Below are 24,421 nucleotides of genomic sequence, written 5' to 3'. Positions count from 1 at the left end.
GTAGTGGTTTGTATTATACCTTAGTTACTGGACTGCTCTTATCTCAACCTGTAAGAGTTACATTCTTTCACTACTCCTCCCCATCCCTTCGGGAGCGAGGGGACGAAGGGGAGGGGAGTGAGTGAATGAGCTGCGTGGCTGGGCTTAAGCCAAGACAGTTCTTTTTGGCGTCCAAGGTGGAGCACGAAGGGTTGAAATAATGACAGATCTGACCAGAGTGTGTCTAATCATATTTGTGATAAGCATTCATTGTTTCAGATTAATGGTCACTCTGCTGTCACAATGCTGATTTATTGGCTCTCAAAGTTGTTGCCCTTGATCACACAGTTTCAGCATGTCGTACCTTACAGCTGGTATTTGCTGTGTTGGTGTTTATCAAGTGTGGGGCTTGGGCTAAGGTTCTTATCTCACTGTACTTTATGGCCATGACTTGTAATACAGGTGGGCTCCAGCAGCAGGGCGGGACGGACGTGGCCGTGGACTTGTACCTGGCCGTCCGGCTGCTCGTCACCATCCTGGCCATCGCCCTCGCCTCCCTCTTCATGAGGCTGCGGGGAGCCGAGGGGGAGCGGCCCCGGGAGCCGGCGGTGTCCGAAGAGGCCCGGGAGAGCGGCCCCGGGGACCAAGCAGTGGCAGGAGTGGGGCTGGAGGCCAGCAGGGAGCAGCTGCCGGTGGAGGAGGTCGGGGCGGTCGAGGAGGGGAAGGAGGCGGCTGCCGAGCAGCAGGAGAAGGCAGCGGAGGAGCCGAGCCCCGCAGCAGCTGAGAGCATCCCCCGGCAGCCGCCGGCAGAGCCCCGGGAGCCTTAGCCCCAGGAGGATGCGGAGAGCAAGATGCTGCCTTTGGGAGCCTCAGCCAGGTCCAGCCTCGGGCACCCGGGACAAGTGGAGAATGCAGGCGACCACGCAGCACTTTCCAGCAAGGCAGAGGAGGAAGATCTGGACTCAGAAAAAGAGAAGCTGGTGGTGGGAGAGCCGGCAAGCACAGCAGCTACTCCAGCCCCAGTGACAAGTACAGCAGCATCAACTGAGAGTTCTGAAGGTTTTGAATGGCCTTTGGGTACCCTTGGGATCTGCCTGCTGACTGTGATGGGGATCAGCATGTTGGCACACACAGAGACTGTGTTTTACCCACGACCATTTTGTCTGATCTCAAGAGTTAATCAGACTCGGGTTTGGGTCTTGTCTAGGTTAGACAAAGATATAGGAGGACCAAGAGGTTTTCCCCAAGGCTGGACAATCACTAGTGGCAGGGTGTGTGGGACAGTATGGGCTAGTATCTAGCCCACTGGGCCCTTCCAGTGCTTTGGAAGAGTCAGAGATGGAAGGCAGCTGTATGGAGTCCCCAGCAACAAGTTGCAGAAACTGCTGAAGGGGAAGGTGAATTATTTTGAGCTGGTGGGCCCATGGCACTTCAGGCCATCAGGGCAGAAATGCAATATAGAGATGGACTCATGATCGAGGGGTGGACTTAGCAATGGGCACCATTGCCCGGGTTATTCACAAGTGTGAACACTGCACACAGCCTCTCCTTCTCTAAAAGATTGTTACAAGAGATGGAACCTGACATCATGCACCGAATGGACTCAGCAGCTTTATAGGGATTGGTCCATGCACTAAGGAATGATCTCTCTCTCTCTCTCTCTCTGGATGTATATATATATATGTATATATATGAGGTAAGAGTGATGGTATATTGAAAATGTGGGATCTGAGCATGATGTGGTATAAGGGGTGGATGGATACTGTCCTGGGTTCAGCAGTAGCAATCATTTTTCTCCTTCATAGGAACTGGTGCAGCACTGTGGTTTTGACTCTTGGCCTGGGAGCAATGCTGATAACACCGATGTTTTCAGTTGTTGCTCAGTAATGTTTAGTCTGACCAAGGACTTTCTGAGTCTCATGCTCTGCCAGGGAGGAGGGGAAGCCAGAAGGAAGCAGAGACAGGACACCTGACCCAAACTAGCCAAAGAAGTATTCCATACCACAGCATGTCATGCCCAGGATGTAAACTGGGAGTTACCCAGAAGGGTTAGATCACTGCTCTGTTGGGCTGGGTATCAGTTGGTGAGTGGTATTGTATTCTCTTCCCTTGTTATTTCCCTTATCATTATTATTATTGGTGGTAGCAGCAGTGGTTTGTGTTATGCCTTAGTTACTGGACTGTTCTTATCTCAGCCTGTGGGAGTTACATTCTTTCAATTCTCCTGCCCATCCCTCTGGGAGCGTGGGGAGGAAGGGGGGGAGTGAGTGAATGAGCTGCGTGGCTGGGCTTAAACCATGACAGGCCCCTTAATAAAAATTGTTGTCCCCATGAGCACATGGCTAATCACACTGTTGTGATAGCCATACAGGCCAGCTGAAGAGCCTGCACGGCCATCCAGCGCTGGCTGCGTCTTTGTGGAACGGAACTCCTTCCCAAAACTTGCAGCCCTGTTTGAGAATGAGGTATGTAATAATGTTGGTACCAATAGTGGCAGCTTTTATTCATTCATTTATTGTAAGCAGATCTAGCAAGTTTGCAGAACAGGTCTGCAGAATTTGCTGAGAGTTGGCTATTTTGAGGCATGCTCTTCTTTCTTTCCCATCTACTGTTCTTTCAAAGCCTCCTGCTCAGTTAAATGTATATACAATAATAATAATAATTAAAAAAAAAAAAGCTCAACTACCAGTCAGCTGGACAGATATTATTTCTATGGATCCACTCTCAATCTGCCATGCTGTGTCACTGTTACATGTGGAGAGCAATAACGCTGTTACCAAATGTATATTTTACTTGATTTCAGAACCACATGGATTTTTAAGGTTCTCTATAGCCAATCTGCCAAATTTAGCAGCTTCACTGCATTAGTTGTTTGAATTCCTTGAATAGTCCCTGGTATTGGTATAGGAAATATCACCAGCAATGGCAGAGCATGGTGAGGCTGGTGACCCATGGGCCATGCAAGGAGCAGGTCAGCTGGGGACAGCCCCAGCCCCAGGCATCAGGCACCTCCCTGGGGACGGGGACAGGGATGGGATGGAGATGGAATGGGACATGGACCTGCAGATGGGCTTGGCTCAGCAGGGCCCGTGTCAGGTCAGACCTGCAGTGAACTGGAGACCAAACCTGCTGCAGCACTGTTGGGGCAAGGGCTGTCCTGGTCCTTTTATTTCTCCTTTGCCAATGTGTTCATGGAGCATGTGCTCATGGGATGAAGAGCTGCAAAAGGATATAAGTTGTTTTTTCATATTTATCCCAAGAAATCAGCAGAGAGCAATAGCCCAACGAAAAATTAAGTTAGTAGACCAGGAATATAGAAATTAAAAACCACACTTGTTTTCTTGAAATAAACACAAAGGGAAATGCTTCAAATACTGATCATGTATTTGTGATTTTAGAAAAGGATCTTTTAGATGCAAGGGTTTACATTGTAGTTTTACAAATGTGCTTTCTGGTGAGATTTTGTGCATCCTGTGTTTAATTGCGTTTTTAAAGGTCATAAATGGAATTGACTTCCTTTGAGTTTTGATTTTGCAAATTAATTCTCGATAGACATCACAGCTTCTGGTCTAATATCAATATTATTATCGTTTATGTGCAATTATTCTCACAGTAGGTTCTAGTTAATTAATTCCTGAGAAGCTAATACTGTCAAAGCCACTTTGATTTTAATGATATCATTAGAAATAATTTTTTTACTTCTCTGTTTGTTATTTCACAGAACTAACTCCTTCACTTCACTTGTCCCGAGTTTGATCTGTGTTAGGGTGGTACAAATTCAATTTCTCTTGAGCAAACATCCCACAGGATTTTACTTGTAGTATAATAATGTTCAAGTATTTCACTGGTGATTAATCTAAGTTTTCCAGCATTTCAAGATCTCACTGAAAAAAGCTGTATGTTGGGAGTAAATACTCCCTGGATGAAAATACCCTGTCATCCAATGTAAATCCAGATTTATGTATTTTTCCCCCAGTTCTGCAATGCTGTATGTTGGAATAAATGTTGGCATCCCACAGTCCATTAGTTAGATTATGAAATTAGATGAGAAATTGTGTGTTAGTCACCAGGTAACGCACAACACACGCATTTTTGCTTAACTTTCAGAGCACATGTCTTCAAATCCTTTAAGATATCCACAGTTCTGATGCCAAGTCTTTTTAAATCACTGGGATATATTCTTGATCCTCCAAATCTGATTCAGAGCTTTAGGGAGAAGACTATGCAGGGCTTGACAGAAGTAAAAGTCACGCTGGTTTTTCTTCTTTCTTGTATCAGAACTGTCTGGGAAAATGAGTGCTTATAAAATCTCTTGAATACATGGCTAGTCCTTAAGGGACTTTGCTTTGCTTCAGAGGCTGAGCAGAGATGTTATTCTTTGCTGATGGCTTTATATTACCAGTGTTAGAGTTCCTAATTCAGTTTTATTTTGAGAAAAGGAGGAAAAGGGGAGTTGGGGTTTGAAGAGAGAGAAAGAAAACGCAAGAAAACAAGAAAGCAATAAAGGAAGCAAACAAGCAAGACAGATAAAGACAGGGTAAGTATTTTTGACCATGGAAATACTTGTTCTCGTTTACTGGAAGTCTGAGCACAGGGAGAGCTCTGGCCAGAACTCGCCAGGTTATCACATCGCAGCAAGAATATTCTGGAAGAAGCAAGGTAGGGAAATAAACTGTGTTAACTAAGTTCATGCCCTTCAAGATCCTGTGTTCCTAACAGGGTGAAGGCCTCTAGCTTGCTCAGTACTGATTAAAAAGGAACAAGTTAGCAATCATGTTTTTTCTATACAAAAATTCCCATTGTCTTACATCCTGGAATCCGTAAACCCCAAAGGAGTGGGTTATTGTGCTGTATGCCAACATATAGTGACTAGCAGTGAAAATTTATGCTGTCTTCTAGGTCATTTTATTAGTAAATGTTTGGCTCAGCCTTTGGAGTTTGAATTACTGATTCCTTCCTTGTTTAAAAAGAATTATTTTCCCCTCCTTTGTCCTGTACCACTGTCTAAATCATCATGCCTGCAACATCACAGAGAAGCCAGTGCCAGTTAATGACAGAAAACTGCTGAGCAGAACCCAGTGAAGTCATTCTGCTCTGTCTTGGCTCTGCGAGCACAAAGTTTAAACTGTTTACATAAAAGCTGCCACAAAACCTGCAAAGCTCATCTCTGGCTTTAATTGTTTGCTTGTTTGTTTGTTTTACTTAAGGTATTATTTTTGTCAGATTCTGTCACAGTCCTAATGCATGCTTTAACTTACTTGTAGAAGTTTCATCCATATAAACACACCCACTTCCTATAAAGCCTTTTGTATCAGTTCATCACGTACTGTTAGTGGAGATCAAATCATGAATCTTGGGATTTGATGTCAGAAGAGACATCATTCTGGCCTCAGCATGTGTTTCAGAGGCTGACAGTGGTACTGTGGTTCTCTGACAGGGCAGGCACTCTGTCACTTTATGGAAAGGCATCTCCTTGAACTACAGGCTGATCCATAGGGAGTCTGCTATGCATTATAGCATTCTGCCAGAATACAGTTAAATTAAGATTGGTAATTGACTGCTTCAGAGTGCTGTTATAGAGGAGTCTGACTGAGGCATATGTATTGACATCTATAGATAAAAATCTCAACAGAGAGAATGATATATGATTTCATGAATATAATTTGCTAAACATGGATTCACAATACAAATAGCAGTTTAATGATGAGGTGTAAGAGGTGGATCAACAAAAGCCTCACCACACACAGCTTTGCCCTACAGCCCTGTGCACATCCCCATCCCACTTTGAATCACAGATACACGTAAGTTAAGTTAGTAATATGAGCTGAGCTTTTGCAGAACCTACAGTAATCCTGAAGATTTTGAATGGGAAACTAAAAAAAACCCAACCTCTGGCTAGCACTAGCCCTGGGACACAGACACCTCTGCTGCCAAGTGGTTGCAAGGGGCTGTGGCATGGTTTGGGGTGCACCAGCTGAAAACCTGTCCTGGGAGAATTGCCGTCCAGAGACAGTCTAATGGGTGGTTTGCATACAACAGCCCTGGTGTGGATAGTGCGAGGTTTTAGAAGCATGGAAACACCTTTTGGTTCCATCAGTGGAAATCAGCCACTGTGTTCCATGAGTGCTACCGTGCTGCAGGTGCTGCAGAGTGACTGCTCACAGGGAGCTGCCTGGACAGAATAAATCCCATGAGCTGAATGCCTCTGAGAACTTTGTGCTTTCATATCTTTCTCCCTGTGAGAATCAGAAATGAACATCACCATGCAGCTAACCTGGTTATTGGCATGGGGGCCCAAGGTGCCAACACCGTGTGCTCCCAAAGCCTGCTCACTTCAGGGCTTGCCAGTGAGGGGAATGCTGTCTGCTCAGCTCAGCTGCTGGCTGTTGAAATCCTCCCCATTCACGTGATGTAGGCCTTAATTCCAGAAAATATTTGCTTCTCTCCTTTAATTGGGGTGCAAGGAAAATTCAGTATCTTGTGCTGAATGCATCATTTCTGAGTCCATGGTGCCATTCCCATGGCTAGCCAGAGGCTTGGTTCTTTGGAGACAACCACCACACTTGCCTGGGTGCCCTCCACTGCCCTGGGGCCATGCCAAGCTGGTATTTTCCAATGACTTAAACACTGGCCTGCAGCCAGTTAAGTCCTCTTTGTTCTGTCCATCCCTAGTGACTGCAGCATATGCCCACCCAGAGCTGTGTGCCCACTTGGAACATCAGTAAGGGTCTGAATATGGCTGGGAGCAGCCAGTGGAGAACAGGTAGGCTGGTGCTGGACCATCTCAGTGCGAGAAACCTTTTGCTGTGCGCTGCTTTCAGCAGTTGTCAAGTATGGAGGTGACATTATGTAAGTAGCTGCACCATGACAGCCATCTAGAGGAGATGATGCTGACTCAGTATCTTTGTATTCTCTGTTTAGATTTGCCTTTTTACCAGTGGCTGATATGTCTGCTGTCTTCTGTGGGAGAGAAAGAAACAATTTTGTACCTTTCAGTGAAACAGATAGTGGCTGTGACAACACAGTAAAGGCCAAAATCATCAAGTTTTAAAGAGACTATTAGACTCCTTAAATATATAAATATAGACCAGTAAAATGCATTCATCAGTATGCATTAAGGGTTGCCTAAGTTACCAGCTAACTCATGAGTTTTCTAAGTGTCTGGGAAATAAAAAATGGTGTAATTTCCATTATCATCCATATTAATCAAGAGAATATACCAGAGTCAAGATCAATTAAAGTGAAGAAAACAATTTTCATGTGTCTTTTCATTACACCCTTTAGAGCAAACTTGGTTAATTGGCACCCAGGTAAAAGAAAAACATGTTAGCCTGTCAAGAAAAGACAAGACAGTACTATTTCTGTTTGAGGTGTGGACATTATTTCCCCTTCATGTGGACTTTAATGCTTTCGGTTCTTTCTTCTGCTTCTGGAAATATGAATAATGTTAAAATGAGAAAGCACAAGGAATTAGTGGTAGAAAAGCTAAAGAAAAATGTATCATCTCTAGAAGAAACAGACGGGGCAATCTTCCTTTGCAAGACACCACTGTTATGTGCAGAAGGCAGGTGGATCCTGTATAGTGCTGATGCCCTAACACTGTGAAAAGATTCTGGTGGATGACCTGTGTAAGGACGGAGCATATACAAGTGCTAGAAGTGACTGAAATTCATTCTGCTGCCAAAGGAATATTCTTTGCTCATAATGTCATAATCTGAAAGATAGCCATTTCCGTGATGCATTTAACAAAATCTCCAAACAATAGCATTTGGAACTATTTCAAGACCTTTCCTGGAATGTATTTGGGTATTACCTGATTTCTGCTATTTTAATTCCTGTAGGAAATGTAGCTTAAAGCAAAGTAAGGTAGATCAAGACTGGAAGATCTGGTCTTCAGGCAGATATCTAATATTTAAAGGCATATTCTTTATCATCTTCTGTAGCTAGAGGCTCTGAAGTCTGGAAAGAAAGAAGTTTCACAATCAAAACCAAGCTGTTCTTTAAGGGGTAGAAATAGTGAACATTTTCTCCTGCGGGTTTATGTTCCATGCCCCATTCTTCTCCTGTTACTGCAAAGATCTTGGATTCTGTTTCCTGCAATGCCACGTGCTCAGGCCTCCTCCAGCCAATACTTGTCCCATGCTGTCCAGCCCCTGGATAAGGCAAGAGCAAGGCAAGCTGCACCTGGCTTTGTGGTGCTTGCTGGTTGGGCATCTGGCAGGGCAAACAGAACAGGTAAGACCAGTGACCATGTTGCAGTCACCTTCTGTGCAAATTCCTAATTGAAATCTCTACCTTCTACTCAGACTATGATGTCCTTCAGGATAAGAGCTGTTGAGTTTTTCTGCCATCTCCCAACAGGTCTGAAATCATTAGCAGAGAACTGGCAGACAGACTCAAACCCTTATTTCTCTCAGAGGTCAAGATAAAAATACAAAACATACCTAATCAAAGTAATGACCATCTCCTCCTCCCCAGGACTAAGCCTGACCCCAATTGAATCAACAGTCTTTCAGGAGCAGGGCACAAGGGAAACTCTCATTGACTCTTCGTATCTGGTATGTCTGAAGACAAATGAAACCAAGTTCTGCAATACAGACGTCAGCTTCACCAACTTCTTATGTGCCACATTTTGCGCACTTTAGGGCCTGAATGTGACCGTCAAAGGCAGGCAGTATCTCAGTTATACTTGAACTCACCTCTTGAAATTATTACTCTTCCGGTTGTCTCCCTCATTCCACTGTGGGAGGAATAAGTGAGCGGCTGTGTGGGGTTTAGCTGCCGCCTGGGGCTAAACCATGAGGGGTATCTACTGGAGAAGAAAATATTAGCCCAAAAAATACTCTGCTTGGTTAACTCTTGCTTCCAAAAATGCTGAAAAGCTCTCAGGGCACTCTCTGACACTGATGTTCGGAAAATCTTTCTATCTATATCACCAATAATCAAAGCAAAGGGTAAGCTACCCTTACCACAAAAAAGTTCTTTAACCTCAGCAAAATTCACAAGAAGGCAAGGCAGGAATACACAGGACCTCATCGCATCCACACCTTTACTGTCACAGACTACCACATGATTGTAATGAAATTAGAAAGCTCCAATTCAAAAGACAGTTATTATATTTTGAGTAACATTAATACATTTATTTAATTGTAATTTACTTTTCATTCATAAAAAGGACAAAGCACGGTCCTGCTCTACTCATTTGAAAAAAAAAAAAAAGATAAAAAGTAACTAAAAAACCAGTTCAATATTCATCAGTATCAAATAATAGTAATATCAATTTTCCTGAAATATAAAGAAACAACAAATATGTCTATCTATATAAACTTTAATTAAGAACCTTGCGTTTTAAAGCAGATGATACATTAGTTAGTTTTCCTTGACAACCATTTGAAACTGAAGGTCCCAGTCAAGTCTGCAGAATTATGTGAAACAGAAAAATCTCCAACTATCTGATCAGTATGTGAGACCTACCTCATCTGTGTTGCTGATTTAAAAAAAGAAGTGGCTTTCCGTCCCAGGTCATTTCCATGCAGAAACTGAACAGTTTTGCTTTTTACACCATGTAGTAGAAAAGTAAAAGGCAATCATGCATTTGGCAAAAGATTTAGTTGTGGTTGTAGATTATATAAAAATGAGTCACACTGCAAAAGAACCAAACCAAATGAAACACAATAAACCACATTTTTTTTGTACAGAAGGCTTACAGCGTATTAGTTTCTTATGTATGAAGACAGCTCATTACTCTTTCAAACAATTATACAATTTATGAAACTCAGTAGTGTTTGACACTTTGACATTCCTCTATAGGGAAGTTACCACTTTCACCTATTTAAAAAATTTTCATCTTGTAACAAATAGTTAAAATTAAACTAAAACAGTATTATTGATATTTCTTAATGAAGACTCTACACTTTTACATGTAAATATATAGTACAAAATTATACAAATTAAAGAAGGGGGTGTAAATTATTAATAGATCTATTCTTGCTTCATGTAAATATTATTACGGACCTCTACAGCATCAGTTCTAAAAAGATAAAATCTATTTCTAAGTAGCTAGCAAGGTTGTGCTAATAAAATATGATTCAAAGCTTATAATTCTTGAAGCATCGGACATTGCACTATTACTTGAGCCAGCTGATTCAATATCACCGTGTTTCTTCAACATTCACACTCAAACTAATTCCCAGCACACTGTGGAAAATGAAAGGAATGTGCATTTCTTTAACAACTTAAAAAAATCCAAACAAACCAATGAAAAACCCAACACAGAAACACTCTAGACACAGTCAGAACAAAAACATTCGCTGTCTCTAAGAGTTCCCATTTTGCAAAGGCCATAGTAAACATTTAACTTCAACTAACAGTTCAGATCTGACTTTCATGTACTAACACACAGTTGGATCATTCAATACTCTATCAAATAGGGAAACAGTCTCAGAACTTTAAAACTCTTATTTACAATGCTATGAACATTAGAATAATATCAAGTGAAAAAGCACATAATTCTCCCAAATGTCCGCCTTCATTACAGGAAGGTAACACCTGGTGTCTGCAGCATAAAAACGTAAATATAATTTTTTTTTTTACTGTGCTACTCTGTTTTTGCCATTTATTGTATATCTTTCTCTTTTTTTTATATTTTAAAACTTTTCACTTTAAAAAATAACATACGTTTCCTGTCATTTCGTGGTCCACTTGGCTGATCTTAACATGGACTCCATCTCCAAACGTCTAAGTGTTATATTGCTATGTTAATAATACTAGTAATAATATTAACTCAAAACCAATACATTGTGCTGCTTCCCTGAAAGCTGACATTTGACTCCTAAAATCAGCAATAATGTCCATAATGGAATTTTTCAACAGGTTTGTTTTAAAAAAAGAATATGGTAAATCCTGTGTCAGTGAAGCACATGTAAATTCCTTTAAGCTGAACATGCTATGCACGTCTTGGGTCTTCTGAAGATATTTAAAATAAAAAAATCCTTGTCACTGACTTTTATTTCATTCTTCAAATTCTATCCAACAGCCTCAAGAAATACAGCTCTAAAAAAATGAAATGTTTTTGCTTTGACTGTCTCTCAAAAAACCAGTAATCCCAATAAATGATGATGGGGCCATTCAAAAATATGCAGCACACAAAACATATAAGATAGTACAGACAGACGTAGTACTCTTACATTTATCACATACAATCAACATTTCAATCTCTATTATATTTCACAATTTGTTATTCAAGTTAAAGCACCTACGTATGGTGATTTTACTTTCACTGTACAGCCTATGTTATTGGGTTTTAACATTGTAACTTGCCCCATTTGACCAAATCATGCAACTGTCACAGATCAGCATAAGTGTTTTATAAGGCATATTGGAACAAGTTAAAAAGATTTCTTAGCCTTTCAAAAGTTGATTTACTTCATGAAGGAGTTCCTGGATGCCTCAGTCCTCTGAAAGTTCATAGGAAATTGGTAGGGTAATTTATTTTAAAGGGTAATTTATTTGGCTTAGGATGGTGCCACAGGAATCAAAAAGTCATGGTCCTCATCTTCAAAGGGAGTCCTTTGTGTTAGGTGGAGGACAAGGTAAATCCAGCTACATTCAGAATCCCGAGCAGGCAAGGACACCCAGGGTAGGCACCACCAGGACCAGAAGCAGAGTTGGTACTCCAGCAGTGGCACCTGCACATTGAACAGATAACAACATGGTTTTGGTCTTACTTCAGCATTACTTGGTGGAGGAACAACCCTGGATGAGAGAAGAACGCAAGGTTTGATGACTGGAAAACCAGCTGGTGTATCTCAGCACAGCCCCTACCTGCATGGATAATTTGGAATGGACAAAGAGGCTTGCTAGAGTACAGTGGAGGAGTCACTCTTTTGTTCTACAAGAGCTGTTTACGCAGCATGTTTAAACAAGCCCCAAAGCCATTCAGAACACACAGTGTATTTTGATTTTGCTGGTCCAAAAAGCCAGGAGGTTATAGGAGGAGGTAAAAGGTCAAAATAAATATTTAAACATCTGAAAACAAAATTAATGGAGTCTTTGAAATGTGATGAAGCAAAGAGACACCTTTGGAAATGTTAATGTTCATATGATCAGCGATAATCTGAAAGATGTCAAAGAGGTTGGTCCGTTTGTTTACCTGCCAGATTACAAAGTCCAGATGGCTGACTTCTAGCAGCGTGGCATTTACATCTGCTACAGTCACAAAGGTCTTTCTTAAACCAATATTTTAAGACAAAAAATATTAATCAACAGCTTACCAAGTTTACACAACTCTTTCTGGCAAACAGACATAAGGATTGATATTATGTTAAACGGCTTGTGTTGCCATGGTCCAGCTCCCTGTTAAGAAGCATCTACATGAGAAAATAACCCAGCCTAACTGTGCCTCGATGCTGGTCTTGGAGATGGGCCAAAGGAGCTGGAGAACAGGCAGTTCTTTCACCCCAGACAGGCTCATCTAGGTCAGGATGATAGCACGTAGGTGGGCAGCATGGGACCCAGCTTGCTGCTCGTTTTGCTGCTGAACCCAGGCTAAGGACAGAAGTGCTTGTACCTAGTGCTGAAAGTCCCAAGGAGCTACTGGAACCATCCCACTGGACACCTCTCCAGCAAATGTTCTTCTGAATGAGGAAGAAAGATACTGAAAATGCAGCACACTAACCAAACGGCTCAGATTTCAGCAGCAGCAGATCTGACAGGCACTGCCTCCTAATCCATGAATTAACTTCTATGCAGAACTCATCAGGGATATATTCAGAAGACAGCCTCCAAGACAGAGACAACTATTCCCTTTCCTCTTTCTACCACAGAAAGTTAAAATAAAACATTTTTACATGCTCCTGGTTTCTCACCAGGGAGAAAGTCCACAACATCTGCCACGAAGCCAGAATTTTAGAGCTTTTCACAGAATCTGTTTTTGATTTCAGCCATATTCCTCTTATTCTCCCCCTTCTTTCTAGGTCCACCACCCTACTCCTCCTGACTCTGGTCCTTGCTCAAGTCCCTGTGTGGCTCCACTCTTTGCCCTGTCTCACACACTAAGCTTCACCCCTTTTCTCTTGTTTCTGATTGTCTCTTCTCTGCTCCCATTCCCATCTTTTCCCCGACTGCTGTAGGGATGCTTTCTGAAGTCAAAATTTCTTCCTAAGCTCTTTCTGATATCTAAGCACTTGAAGAAACAAGGCAAGAGACCTACCAATCCTTCTTCATCAGCTCAATTAAGTTGTAAAAGGTACACTGCTGTGAATAGTACATTTTTCCATAGGAAGCAGTATATCCACCTCAGTGAAAGCTAAAATTAAGGAAAAAAATTGGATGATTGCTATGGGACGTATCCATAAACAGAGGAATTTGATGCTTAAAATGAACAGGAATGTATGAATGTATTTTCTCATACATAACAACTGCACATAATGGCAACCGTGAAAGTATGGGGGTATATTTATCTGTACTTTTTAGTGATTTATAAAACACATGAATATTTTCTGTAGCCTGTATCCATAAATATCAAAGTAGTGGTTCTAAGTCAATGAATAATAGCCATAGGAAAAAAAACCAACCAATAACGAGATAGATTTCATAATTAAGAATACCTACAGAAAATGTATTCTGCCTTTGTCAGACCAGAATAATGCAGTTGGAAACGCATAACTAAATTCATATTTTGAATGCCTCTAATGAAGGAAAACATGAAAAGTTTGCTGAGTGAAGTTGAGTGATGAGCAAGTATGAGGACATTTCTATTTGCATGTAACTATTCTACAAAGAGAAAGGCATAATAAATCTTCTCCTGAGATGTGCTTGCTGGCTCCAGAATTAGTAGTTAACAATTCAGCCTTTTACAGCAGTTCCTTACAAGGTATAAGCACTGTTGCAGATATATGTATAACAGCTTTCTGCAGTGAAGCAAATCCTACCTTTAGACAGGTAGGTGCTGTTAATGTGCTGTCACACATTAACAGAACATTAGGAGGATAAAAGCACCTTAAATATATCATCTCTTCTTTTTTCTTGTTAGATTACCCACCTCCTTGTTAGATTACCATGTCAGGAACCATACTTTATTGGAAACACCATTCCCTAGTGCATGACAGCTGGTACACTCCTGCAGCTCATAAATGGAAATTAATGTAAGTTTTGCCTGAGTACAGACTACAAGATTTAATTCTGTGCAGTGATCTGTCAGTTTTAACAATCTTTAAAAACTAGAGAAACGCCAGATAAACTTAATGAATATGTACAAATAAACATGTGGACATAAATTAAAACAGAAGGATTATTAAGCTCCTTCTGAAGTCTGGCCAGGTATGAGATGGATTCTCTCCTCAACCAGCATCTTGCATATTCAATTGCAAACTGCAGTCATAAAAGTCAAGGCCAAAACCAAATCAGTATGACATGACCTGACTACCACTCACTCTAACACACCATAAGTAGACTTCATATCAAGAGTCCTCATTTCTTTCAAATAAACAGGGAAAAACACCTTGAAGTTGGTTGTTTTGTTTTTTACAACAGCCCCGAGCAAAAGTTGTGGAACCTTGCAGTATTCCCATGGAGACCTTAACTATTGTCTGCTGTAGAGTTCCTGTAGTTGATGTTTTTAAGCCTAGGACTAAACTATTTACAGAAAAATATACCCAGAATGTAGCTTAAAATAAAATGCCGAACTTTTTACCTGTCTCCTATTCTCAGCAGCCTTTCTGAAAAGTAGTTGCTTATCTGAATAATAAAAGAGAACAACTGCTGGACAGGTTTTCTTTCACCAAGATCTTTACATATCACAGGAACTCCTGGTAAAGTCCCACTAATCCACAGCTTTCTATTTTTATTTTAAATTATGTGTTGCCACCTCGACCCTGCAAAGTCCAGGGTGAAATCTTTTACTTCTGAATGGAGATCCTAGGTTTTACTGACATCTTGAGCAGTATGCAACAGTCTTCCAATTATACTCAAAAGAAATTAAATCAATTTAATGCCTAAATGAAACAGGCATTAAAACAGGTCAGACTTTGATGTATTTCCCAAGCCTTTGTGACAATTTCTTACATCATTATTTTCTTTAAATATTACCTATCTTTGAGATATGACATTTTTGGCCCTTTCCCCAACATCAGTATGTTTTTATAATAGATTTAAAAAAAAAAAATAGAAGGCCTGTTTAGAAATCTTACTTTCATCACATCTGTGAACCAGGAAATTAGTTACTGGTCATCTGTGAAGCTGTCTTACATGAATAACTTCTCTTTTTCAGTGGAAGTGTTTTCCTTGCCAACATACATAAACTACAAGCTATTCCTCTGCTAATCATGAACTGATCCTCTTGTGATAAAACTCTTTCTCTGCTTTTGTTGTCAGAAAAGGTAGTTCAACAATTAATTTGTATTAAATTACATCAGTTTTCTTAATTTCCAGGTACTGAACAGCAAGGGGGATGTCTACACGACTGTTCTAGTTTGATGAGGAGTGTGTTTTTAAAGTGAGTATCTCAGCTGCCCCCTTTATTGGGGTTTATTTTGCACTGTAGAGCTGTCTTGGGATACCCTGTGCAGGACTGGATTAGAAGCAGTGCTGAGTAAAAACTGACATGAGCATACAGCGGGGTGCTGGATCCTCAATGCTGCTGTTTCCCTCTACAGATCCACTCCTCTTGTGCTGCACAAGTTGTTCAGGAAGATGCAGTCTAGCTATCTGCATGATACAGTCACTGCAATTATACACTGCATGATGCAAGTACATACATTTCATAAGAGGAAGGAAAAGAGAAGTTTTTCTTACTAAGACTGGTATTTTATATGAGTCATAAAGGGTTTAAGTTTGTAAAGTAAATTTAGAATTTAGTTAGAAAATTAGTCTTTTTGTCTGCTTTGCAAAATAGATTTTCTTTTTTTCTGAAAGAATGGGCAAATTCCTACATATTTTCCCATAAATAATATTCTCCTTTTGGTCCAGGATCCAAGGACTGATCTTTCATCAAGGCTGTCTGTTTTTATACCTCTCTTTTTTACTTTAAGAAAGGTAAATTCAAAGTCTTCTCATACTTTCTTTCCCTTTACTTCTAAGATTGTCCACATTTCTGGCAAAAAAAATAGGCCACCTGAATAAAGAAAAAGGGATTTTTGCCTGTTCCATTTGTTTGTTTATATAGCATCTATTAGGCTTCATTAATATTTGTTTTCTGAGTGTTTTCATATTTACCCACATAAGAAAGAAAAGCAGGAAGGGAGGAAATGTAATTTCTTCAGGTTAAACTAAATTTTATTAAGTGGGTGGGTTTGTAGTTCTGTCAACTGGCTTCTGAAAAGAAATTCCACCTATCCCAGCTGGAAATACTGTGTTCATGAAAGACTACTGCAAAAAAAATAGGTAGTATCAGCTGACATGATTCAAATTCTGATATCCTTATTCATGGTAAATGGAAAATAACTGAACTATTTAGAATATGCTTATCTTGCATCACTGGCACCATTGTTAAGTTATAGGTCCAACTTTCCCTTGTCTAGGAATACCTTTGGGCACGCGGAAATTTTCCTCTTGCCTATGACACAAACCTTTCAAGAAGGGCACTATGGAGTAATTCATAACCTTGTGAATTACTGTTTTGCAGCAGAGTAGATGTACGAGATGCAATGCTGCCTATGCATCTGCCCATGCTTTGCTCTGTGTTAAGGTTTGCTGTGCATCTGCAGAACAGCTTTAAAACTATTATGAGAAAATAAGAGAGAACATTTAAAACATATTTGAAGTGCTGCTGATGGTCTGGGTGGTTTGTCCACCCCATGGTGCTCATCTCTCTTCTCCTCCTTGAAAACCCATTTGCCAGAGCCAAGTAAACGGTTTGGTTTGTTCTCACAATGGCACCTGATGTGTTGGCAGTGCGGTCAGGCAGCAACAGGGGCTTCTTCCATTCACTCTGGCCTTGCTACAGAACTGCACTGCCAAAATGAACAGGTGTCTTGGATTCTGAGGAAAATGAGACAGTTTTCAGCTGGTGGGGTTATTATTTATCTGTAATAAATGTAGATTATTTCTCAGATACCTCTTCCCCTTCACACCTATGAATGTCCATTACACATTCATTAGCATGGAGAGTTATATAGAAGACCACAGGTAATACTTTGAAATGCACTCTTTTAAAGCAGTATACTCAAGAAATAGCAAGAACACCTTTGGAGGTCCTCCTGTGACCCAGGCAACAGTTGCAGTTGTACTTCACATGAACTTAGTGAGTTTCAGGATCACTTATATTTTACAGTGAAAGTAAAATATATGGCACTAGTCTTTATAGGCAAGAAAATTTCTACATCGAAGTCCTTTAAGTATTTTGAAAAAGGGACAGAGCATTTCAGTATGTAACAAAATGCACCCTTAAATATATATAGACAGCAAAAAAGTATTTGGTGTGGTCACTGGCACTTTAAATGTAAGTTCAAGATAGTAAATATGTGATTTTATCTTCTCTTTTTATCTGTAGCATGTAAATCTATTTGTATGGGAATAAAAGACTGCAAAATAATCACAATGCAAACTGTACTGTTCACAGGAGTACAACATGCCTGGCTGTATCTGGTTGTACCTCTGGGGCTGTCTAGTCTGCCTTCCTACTCACATCATGACAGTCGCCAACATTGGATGTCGTCAGCCGCAGCTTTGCCTAGTTGAGTCCCAGGAATCTCCACAGATTAAAACCTCACAGCCTCTGAGTAACCTGCTCCAGTGCTGCACTACCCTCTGAGGATGTTATTCCTGAACGTACCAGATTGCAGTTTCTGGCCACTGCCCTATACTGTATCATCTGCCATTACCAAGACTTCAGATCCATCCTCTTTGTAACTGCTCTTTCTACAGTTATGTGCTTCTGTTAGCTTGTCCCTCTGCACCATGCCAAACCTTGGTGTTTATTAAAGGAACTAAACTCTTTGATACTCCCTTAATACTATACTAAGGAGCTGTGCACCTTTCTTACTACCAGAGTGTTTCTGAAGTTCCTTGGACTTTGCCACTGAAGTAACTAGAAAACTATCACTGCTGCCTTTGTCAGAGAATCACTGGGTCTTGTTCTCTTAAGAGAGTTTTCATCAAAAGGTGTGTTACAGCAGACATCTAACCTAGGTCTTCTGAATCACTCTCCTTGCTAAGGAGTCTGGCTAGGTTGGATGCATAAAACTGAGAGGTGTGAGTACACCACCACTCCAGGCATCCATAAAAGTAAGAGAGATTGTTAATCACTAAACTGAAAAATACTGCAAGGATTTGAATAAGGCAGTTCCACATCTTGCTATTGAAAATTAAAACACATAAGAATTGTCACGACTAGAAAGTATTCCCTTCTTCATGTCTAGATTAGTAAGGGGAAAAAATTAATGAGATGTGTCTTCCAAAGATTATTTTAAATCACTCTAAGCCCTACTTGGCTGGCTTTGATTCCTCAAAGCAATTAAAAATACTGTATAAATATAGTTCAATAGCTAAATGTCCTACCAAGAGGTGTAAACAGAATATGCATTTGTATTAAAATAAATCACTATACATCAAAGGAATTACACTATTAAAGCAAAGTACTAATCTTGGCATTCACTCTATGAGCTATGTGAGTTTTTCTGTAATATTGTTTTTTGCTATGTTGCTACACTTAGCATAAGGGAATTAAATAAATATCTTCTGAATTTTTTCCATCTTCTTATAATAGTAGAGTACAATGTATATAAAATACCAAGCATTTTGTTTCATAAAAGGGAAGGAGTATAGTGTTCCTATGTTGGTGTAATAAAAACCCTGAAAGTACCTGTGTGATATATCTCAATGCCTGGATAAATTGATGAAGCAGTTCAACCAAACTGAACTTGAATGTCAGACCTTTAATTCATTGATGAATGGATAGTCCTACTGAAACAGTGGAAATGAAAAGCTTGCTGAATATTAAAAGAGTTATTTCTGACTGCAGAGTTCACTAGCATTTCTTCTTCCCCTTAAACATTTTAAAAGTCAGTCAGTATCTGGTAGGTAACATCCAAATTGCTGAAAACAGAAGAGAAAGTACTTAAGGGTCTTGGAAGGACTAATCCTTTGTCCATCAAGTAAATATCGTTCAGGCATTCCTTAGTAGCTTCCTGAAGCTGGGAGTGTAGGGCCAGCTTTAGTGAGGACTTTGGTCTGTAACAGATGCATGGAAAGACAAAAAAACACAAACCAGTGGCATTCAGAATATGATTTTCCTCTTAGATTCTTTCTCACTTGTGTCAAAGTAGCTCCTGAGCCACTTTGTAGCTTCTGTTCATTTTGAAGGCACTGCAGAGTTCTCATGCCTTCACATGACTGTGCAATAGCCGTCAGTGGGGATTTTGCAGGCAGTTCTGAAGCTCACACAAACAGGCAGGTGGAAAGCCAGACTGAAGATAAAAGCAGGAGGAAGTTACACGGTCCCTTTCAAGGCAGTGGACATTTTTTCTGATGTATAGCAGCTACAGATTCCTGTCTTGTCAGTATTCTCTGATAACGAGTAACCTATCCTGCTCTTGTCCTCTGTAATATTGTTCTCTTAAAGCTCACTTGTGCTCTAAATCCACGTGTACACACATCCAATTTGTAGCTATAAAGCCTGTCAACCACTACAGCACAGCTTAGTGATGAGCCTTATGGCTAAAAATGAAATTTTGTTGTATTCCCACTTTGTGTGCATCCAGGCTTTCCCTTATAAATAAACATAAATGACAAAACAGCATCAGGATCATTATAGGATAATGCCAAGAAAACGTAAATAGCTATGAAAACATTTCTGCAGTCTGTCCTACTGTAGAGTTTGAATACATGAAAGAGAAGAAATCAAAATTAAGGAGAATATGGCTTTTCAAGGAAATGCTTGCTCTAGCACTAAATATGTTGTAATGCATGGAATTGTCAAACCTGTGGTACTGGAAGGAAGCAGTACAAATAAATTAGAACTGTGATGAAATGAAATGTGATGATGAAGGAAAATCAAGAGAAATACCAGAGAACTGAATATGTTGTTTTAGGCAGATTTATGCACCAGGTTGGAGGGTATTCTGAGTATTTCTACTTAATTTATGAGCCATGAGACACAGAAAATGGATTGTGAACAATACTGTTCTTTTAGAGAAAAGCTCTTTTGAAATACATTTCCATGTATTTTTAGTTTAGAAGCTTTCTGCTACTTTCTTGTCACAGATGCATAATCAGTTCCAAGACCAGTAACACAAGAGTGCCATGGCAGTTAGAGGACTGCTTTCATCAGCATTACTTATGCTTTTTACCTGTGTTCTCCTCTTTTCTTATTACTACAACCATATTTGCAACATATGGACATTTCCAAGTTATGATCAAAAGATTCTGATTATACATGAAAGGTGAATGATCCCCTGATTTACTTGATACTAATATGTGCAATAAATATCAATGTCCCCTTTAAATAATAATAAACAAAAGGAAAATAAAAGATAAAATAAAATGTTTCTATGAGTTACTGTGGCCAAAAATTTTGCATTTTCCTTTGAAAAAGCTATACTTCAAAGTGAATGGTTTTTCAGGATCCTAAAACATGCCTTTGGCAAATGGAATTCATATGTGTATATATGTAAGTGCACTGAACACAAAGAAGCTGTAATTTTGTTCTCCAGCTATAAGCATATACAGTACATAAATTATTCTATGTCCATATTTAAACAGAGATATTAACCTGATTTCAGATTTGAAGGTGAATGTACATCTTCCTTTTTCCCCAATATTTTCCCAAATCAGAAGTTATCCTTCACTCTTCCTCATCCTGCATTACAATTTGAGAGCTTGATTCTATTTGTCCTTACTCTGGCATAAATTAATTACACTGAGGCCAGCACAGTTACAGAAGTGAAGTGAGAAAAAACCAAGCACCATATGGTTTTAGTTCCTAATGATTGCAAGACTGCTTTGATTACATTAATATTAGCATGATTATAAAGCACTGCAATCCAAAAAGCATGCAAGAGACAAAAAAAAAAGAATCTGAGCCTTTAATATATTTCAAAGCAAACAGATAAGCCTATTATTAGCTATTGAAACAGACTCCATTGGTTAAATAAGGAGTTCCAGCCTTCAGCTGGTTGTGGTATTTCAAGAATGAATTTTAAATTGTGTAGCTCATTAATTTACTATAACGGGCTTCAAAAATATCCCCAAACCTCTAACTGTACAAGGGGCACTGGCCAGTAAAATACAGAAGTTCATGACTGTATTTTACACTGATTATAGCTGTATACTGAAAGGCAGCTCAGTATATATACAGAGAGGGATATTATAAGCACATATATTTCAAGATACTCCATAAAAAGAAATGTATGTGAGATTCCTGTGTTTGATAAACTTCTTTTGTATCATTCTCAACTAAAACTACGTATTCTGTAGGAAGCTGACTGGTTATATGAGAGTAAAGTTGCTGCAGGATGTTTGCTTCCCTCTTCAGCATATGACTGGGTTCTCTGTGAGAAGGTAGAGGATGAAGAAAACATAAAAGAAGGACTCTCCCTTAGAAAAGGGGTTGAGCTAGAAATAACAAATATTTCTAGTTTTTTTTACATTTGACTTTCAAATGTAATTGTTAGTTAAAATGTGCTGTGTTTTTAATACCTAAGTAAAGACCTGAAGGCCAGTTAGGTTTCCTGAACTAGATGTTCTTCTACTTAAACCTAATTCACACATAATTCAGCAAGTGCTAAGAATTGCTCAGAGTACATCTACAGCAGGCTGACAACATGGTAGCCTAGCACAGTAACAGCAGTCACAAAAATCAAGGAAATAGTTTAGGTTTGCAAAAGTGTGCAATTCATATGCATGAAATATAGGCCAAAAGATGTCTTCTGGTGTCCTGTCTGGCCTCCAGCTGCTGATCTAGAAGACCTCAGGTCCTCTGTAGATCATGTCATGCCTGCCAGCATTGTGTGGATTTCTGGGGCATCTCAGATGCTACAAATTTGGTTTAAGCTTCTCAATTACACTGATTATAATGGGAGCTTAGACATCGGGTGTGTTATATAGATTATTTTGGATTTGATACCCAGTGAATGTCAGGAAAACACCAGTCTGGAAAACACATAGGTTTTCTAGACATTCGTCTCTTTTCAGTGCAGCCTTCCAGTTGGTCTAAGATCTGGTCATTCCTGGTCAGCATCCAGGCTATTTTGAACCTCTGCCTTAGTTGCTTAATTCTCCCCATTGACTTATGCACGAAATTAATTTGGTTTGCAAACTCTGGCATCAGATGCCTAAAGATCAAGTAAGGCAATGGTTTGATAAGGTGCGTTCTGTTTTGCCTTAGCAATTGTTTACATCTCTTTGTAAGCATCTAAGTTCCATTTTGGCCAGTTGACCACCAGAACACGCATTCCTATCAAACTAAATCTTCTATTCTCTGCAAGTCTCTGGGAAAAATTATCATTACTTAATAGCTTACCACCAGTCATCACCCTTCTGGGGCAATTATTCTAAACCCTGTCACATACTGGAAGATTTCTGTAAGACCAAAAACTAGGTGTTGAAACTATACTTCATTATGCTTTTTGGAAAAAGCACAGTTTGAGCCCAGAAATAGCCTGAAATGCTTGCACATTTCTCTGTATACCACACATTCCAAAGAGATTACCCTGGTATTTGCCCCTTTTTGAATCTTTCTTAAACTGAGTCCACAGAATGCTATTTTATCTAGGCCACCAGAGGAATAGTCCCTCTCTGTCTAGCTGGGCTATGAATGATAGAAGTTGTGGCTAAAAACTTGTCTGCAGTGTGGAAGAGAGAGTAATAAAAAATTCTGCAAACTAGCATTTGTAGAATGCTAACTCTCCCAGAGGTGCTAACTCTGTACAGGCATGCTTGGGACAGGGCTTACTGGCAAGACTGATCAGCTTGGGCTCAACATTGTACTGAAATGATGACTCTGCTTCCAGTCTGGGAAGTAATCTATCTGCTGCTACCTAAAGGGTACTGATCATAGGTGATTACATACATATGATAGAAAGATGACCTAGGACGTGTCCTAAGGATAGAGGTTGCTCCAACTTTTTTGCAGCTCATAAAATATGTTAATAGTGATTCCCTCAGAGTATGATACAACACAACATATTACATGTTTTGTAGAGTGGTTGACTCGTACCCCAGGACATTCTCATGGAAAATGGTACACAGAATTAACAGAGTACATGTTAAAGGGGTTAATAATTCAGTCACTGGTGGATTTCAAAAGACAATTATTGAAGAATGGTCATTGAATTTCTAGCGTAATGCCACAATTAACAATAGTAGACCAAATGCAACCCAATCATTTTCATCAAAACCATAAGAATTAAAGAACTGTGTACATGAACTAAAATGGCAAAGTAGTAGAGAGTGATGCCAACAACCCATTCATAAAGCATGGAAACTTAAGCAATTCAAAACAACTGTACTTCATCATGACCACATGCAAAATTATACATTAAGTTAAAAAGAGACATGTCACACAGATCAGGATGGGACACTGTACGCTGGAAAGCAAGGATTCCAGGAAGGATTTAGAGCTGGTGTTGGACAAACATGATGAACACCATTTTACAGCCAAATGCAGGAAAATAACTGACTAATGAAAATATCTCCTGAATAATGATGGTAGTAGCAAGGGTAGGGAGGTGAGAATATCTCCACAGACAGCAGAGTTAAAACTGCATATAGTGTCTACAGTCCTAAAGAAATTCTCAGAAGTTGGAGAGGGGAAGAGAAGAGCTGATGAAATTATTAATGACCTGAAGGAAATGTTATCATGGAGAAATTCAAGGTGCTCAGTCTGTTTAGCATTTGATCAGTCACTTGGCAGATATATATACATTTCTTAATGGGGAGAACATATCAAAAAAGATTTTTTAATCTAGACAAAAGCTATTAAAGGAAACAATGGCCAGACCCCCAAACTAGATAAATATAGATAAAAACTTAGGCAAAACCATGTCAGGTGATTAATCAGAAGAACGAAGTATATGGCAAATGAAGGATTCTCCACCTCTACATTCCATTTGATCAGGAGTGGAATACCTGCTTCACACAAACAAAAATGGTGATACCCATGAGTTCAGACTAGATTATATAAACTGTACATATTATTGAAAACCAACAGATTGGAGGTCCACTCCTTTAGGAATGGGAAGCTTCTCTGAAAGTACACAGATAATATAGCATAGGCATTGCTTTTTTAAAGACATAACGGTTGCACTGTGTGACAAGAATATTGTTGTTGTCTAATCCTTACTATTCCCCAAGTCCATTTTTAAATGAAAAGAGACAAATACAATGTAAGTGTTTAAATTATAACCTTGCAAAGACACTGTCCGAGTCCTTGATGTTTATTCATATATTCTACTTCACAAACTGTGTGCTAAGGCACTACTTACATTACAAAACTAACAGGAAAGAG

The 24,421-nt window shown here is 39.6% G+C and overlaps 1 protein-coding gene and 1 pseudogene across 1 annotated transcript in view; one reads left to right on the top strand and one right to left on the bottom strand.

Annotated features, from left to right (window-relative positions):
* Nucleotides 1–446: 446 nt before the first annotated feature.
* On the top strand, nucleotides 447–7,030 carry LOC133276394 (neurofilament medium polypeptide-like; annotated as a pseudogene).
* A 2,261-nt stretch (nucleotides 7,031–9,291) lies between these two features.
* The window catches only part of CNTN1 (contactin 1), a 239,818-nt gene continuing 224,688 nt past the window's right edge, over nucleotides 9,292–24,421 (bottom strand). The window contains exon 25 of the mRNA XM_061467767.1: nucleotides 9,292–11,666. Within this exon, the coding sequence (XP_061323751.1) occupies nucleotides 11,587–11,666 (80 nt within the window). The 3' untranslated portion in view covers nucleotides 9,292–11,586. The remainder of the gene's footprint in view (nucleotides 11,667–24,421) is intronic.

This window comes from Pezoporus flaviventris, unplaced genomic scaffold (assembly GCF_033815535.1).
Source record: "Pezoporus flaviventris isolate CSIRO_AGI_PZ_B2104156 unplaced genomic scaffold, CSIRO_AGI_Pfla_v1 ptg000045l, whole genome shotgun sequence".
Classification (NCBI taxonomy): domain Eukaryota; kingdom Metazoa; phylum Chordata; class Aves; order Psittaciformes; family Psittacidae; genus Pezoporus; species Pezoporus flaviventris.
Note: the sequence above shows the minus strand (reverse complement) of the source record. Positions and strands in the feature narration are given on the sequence as shown.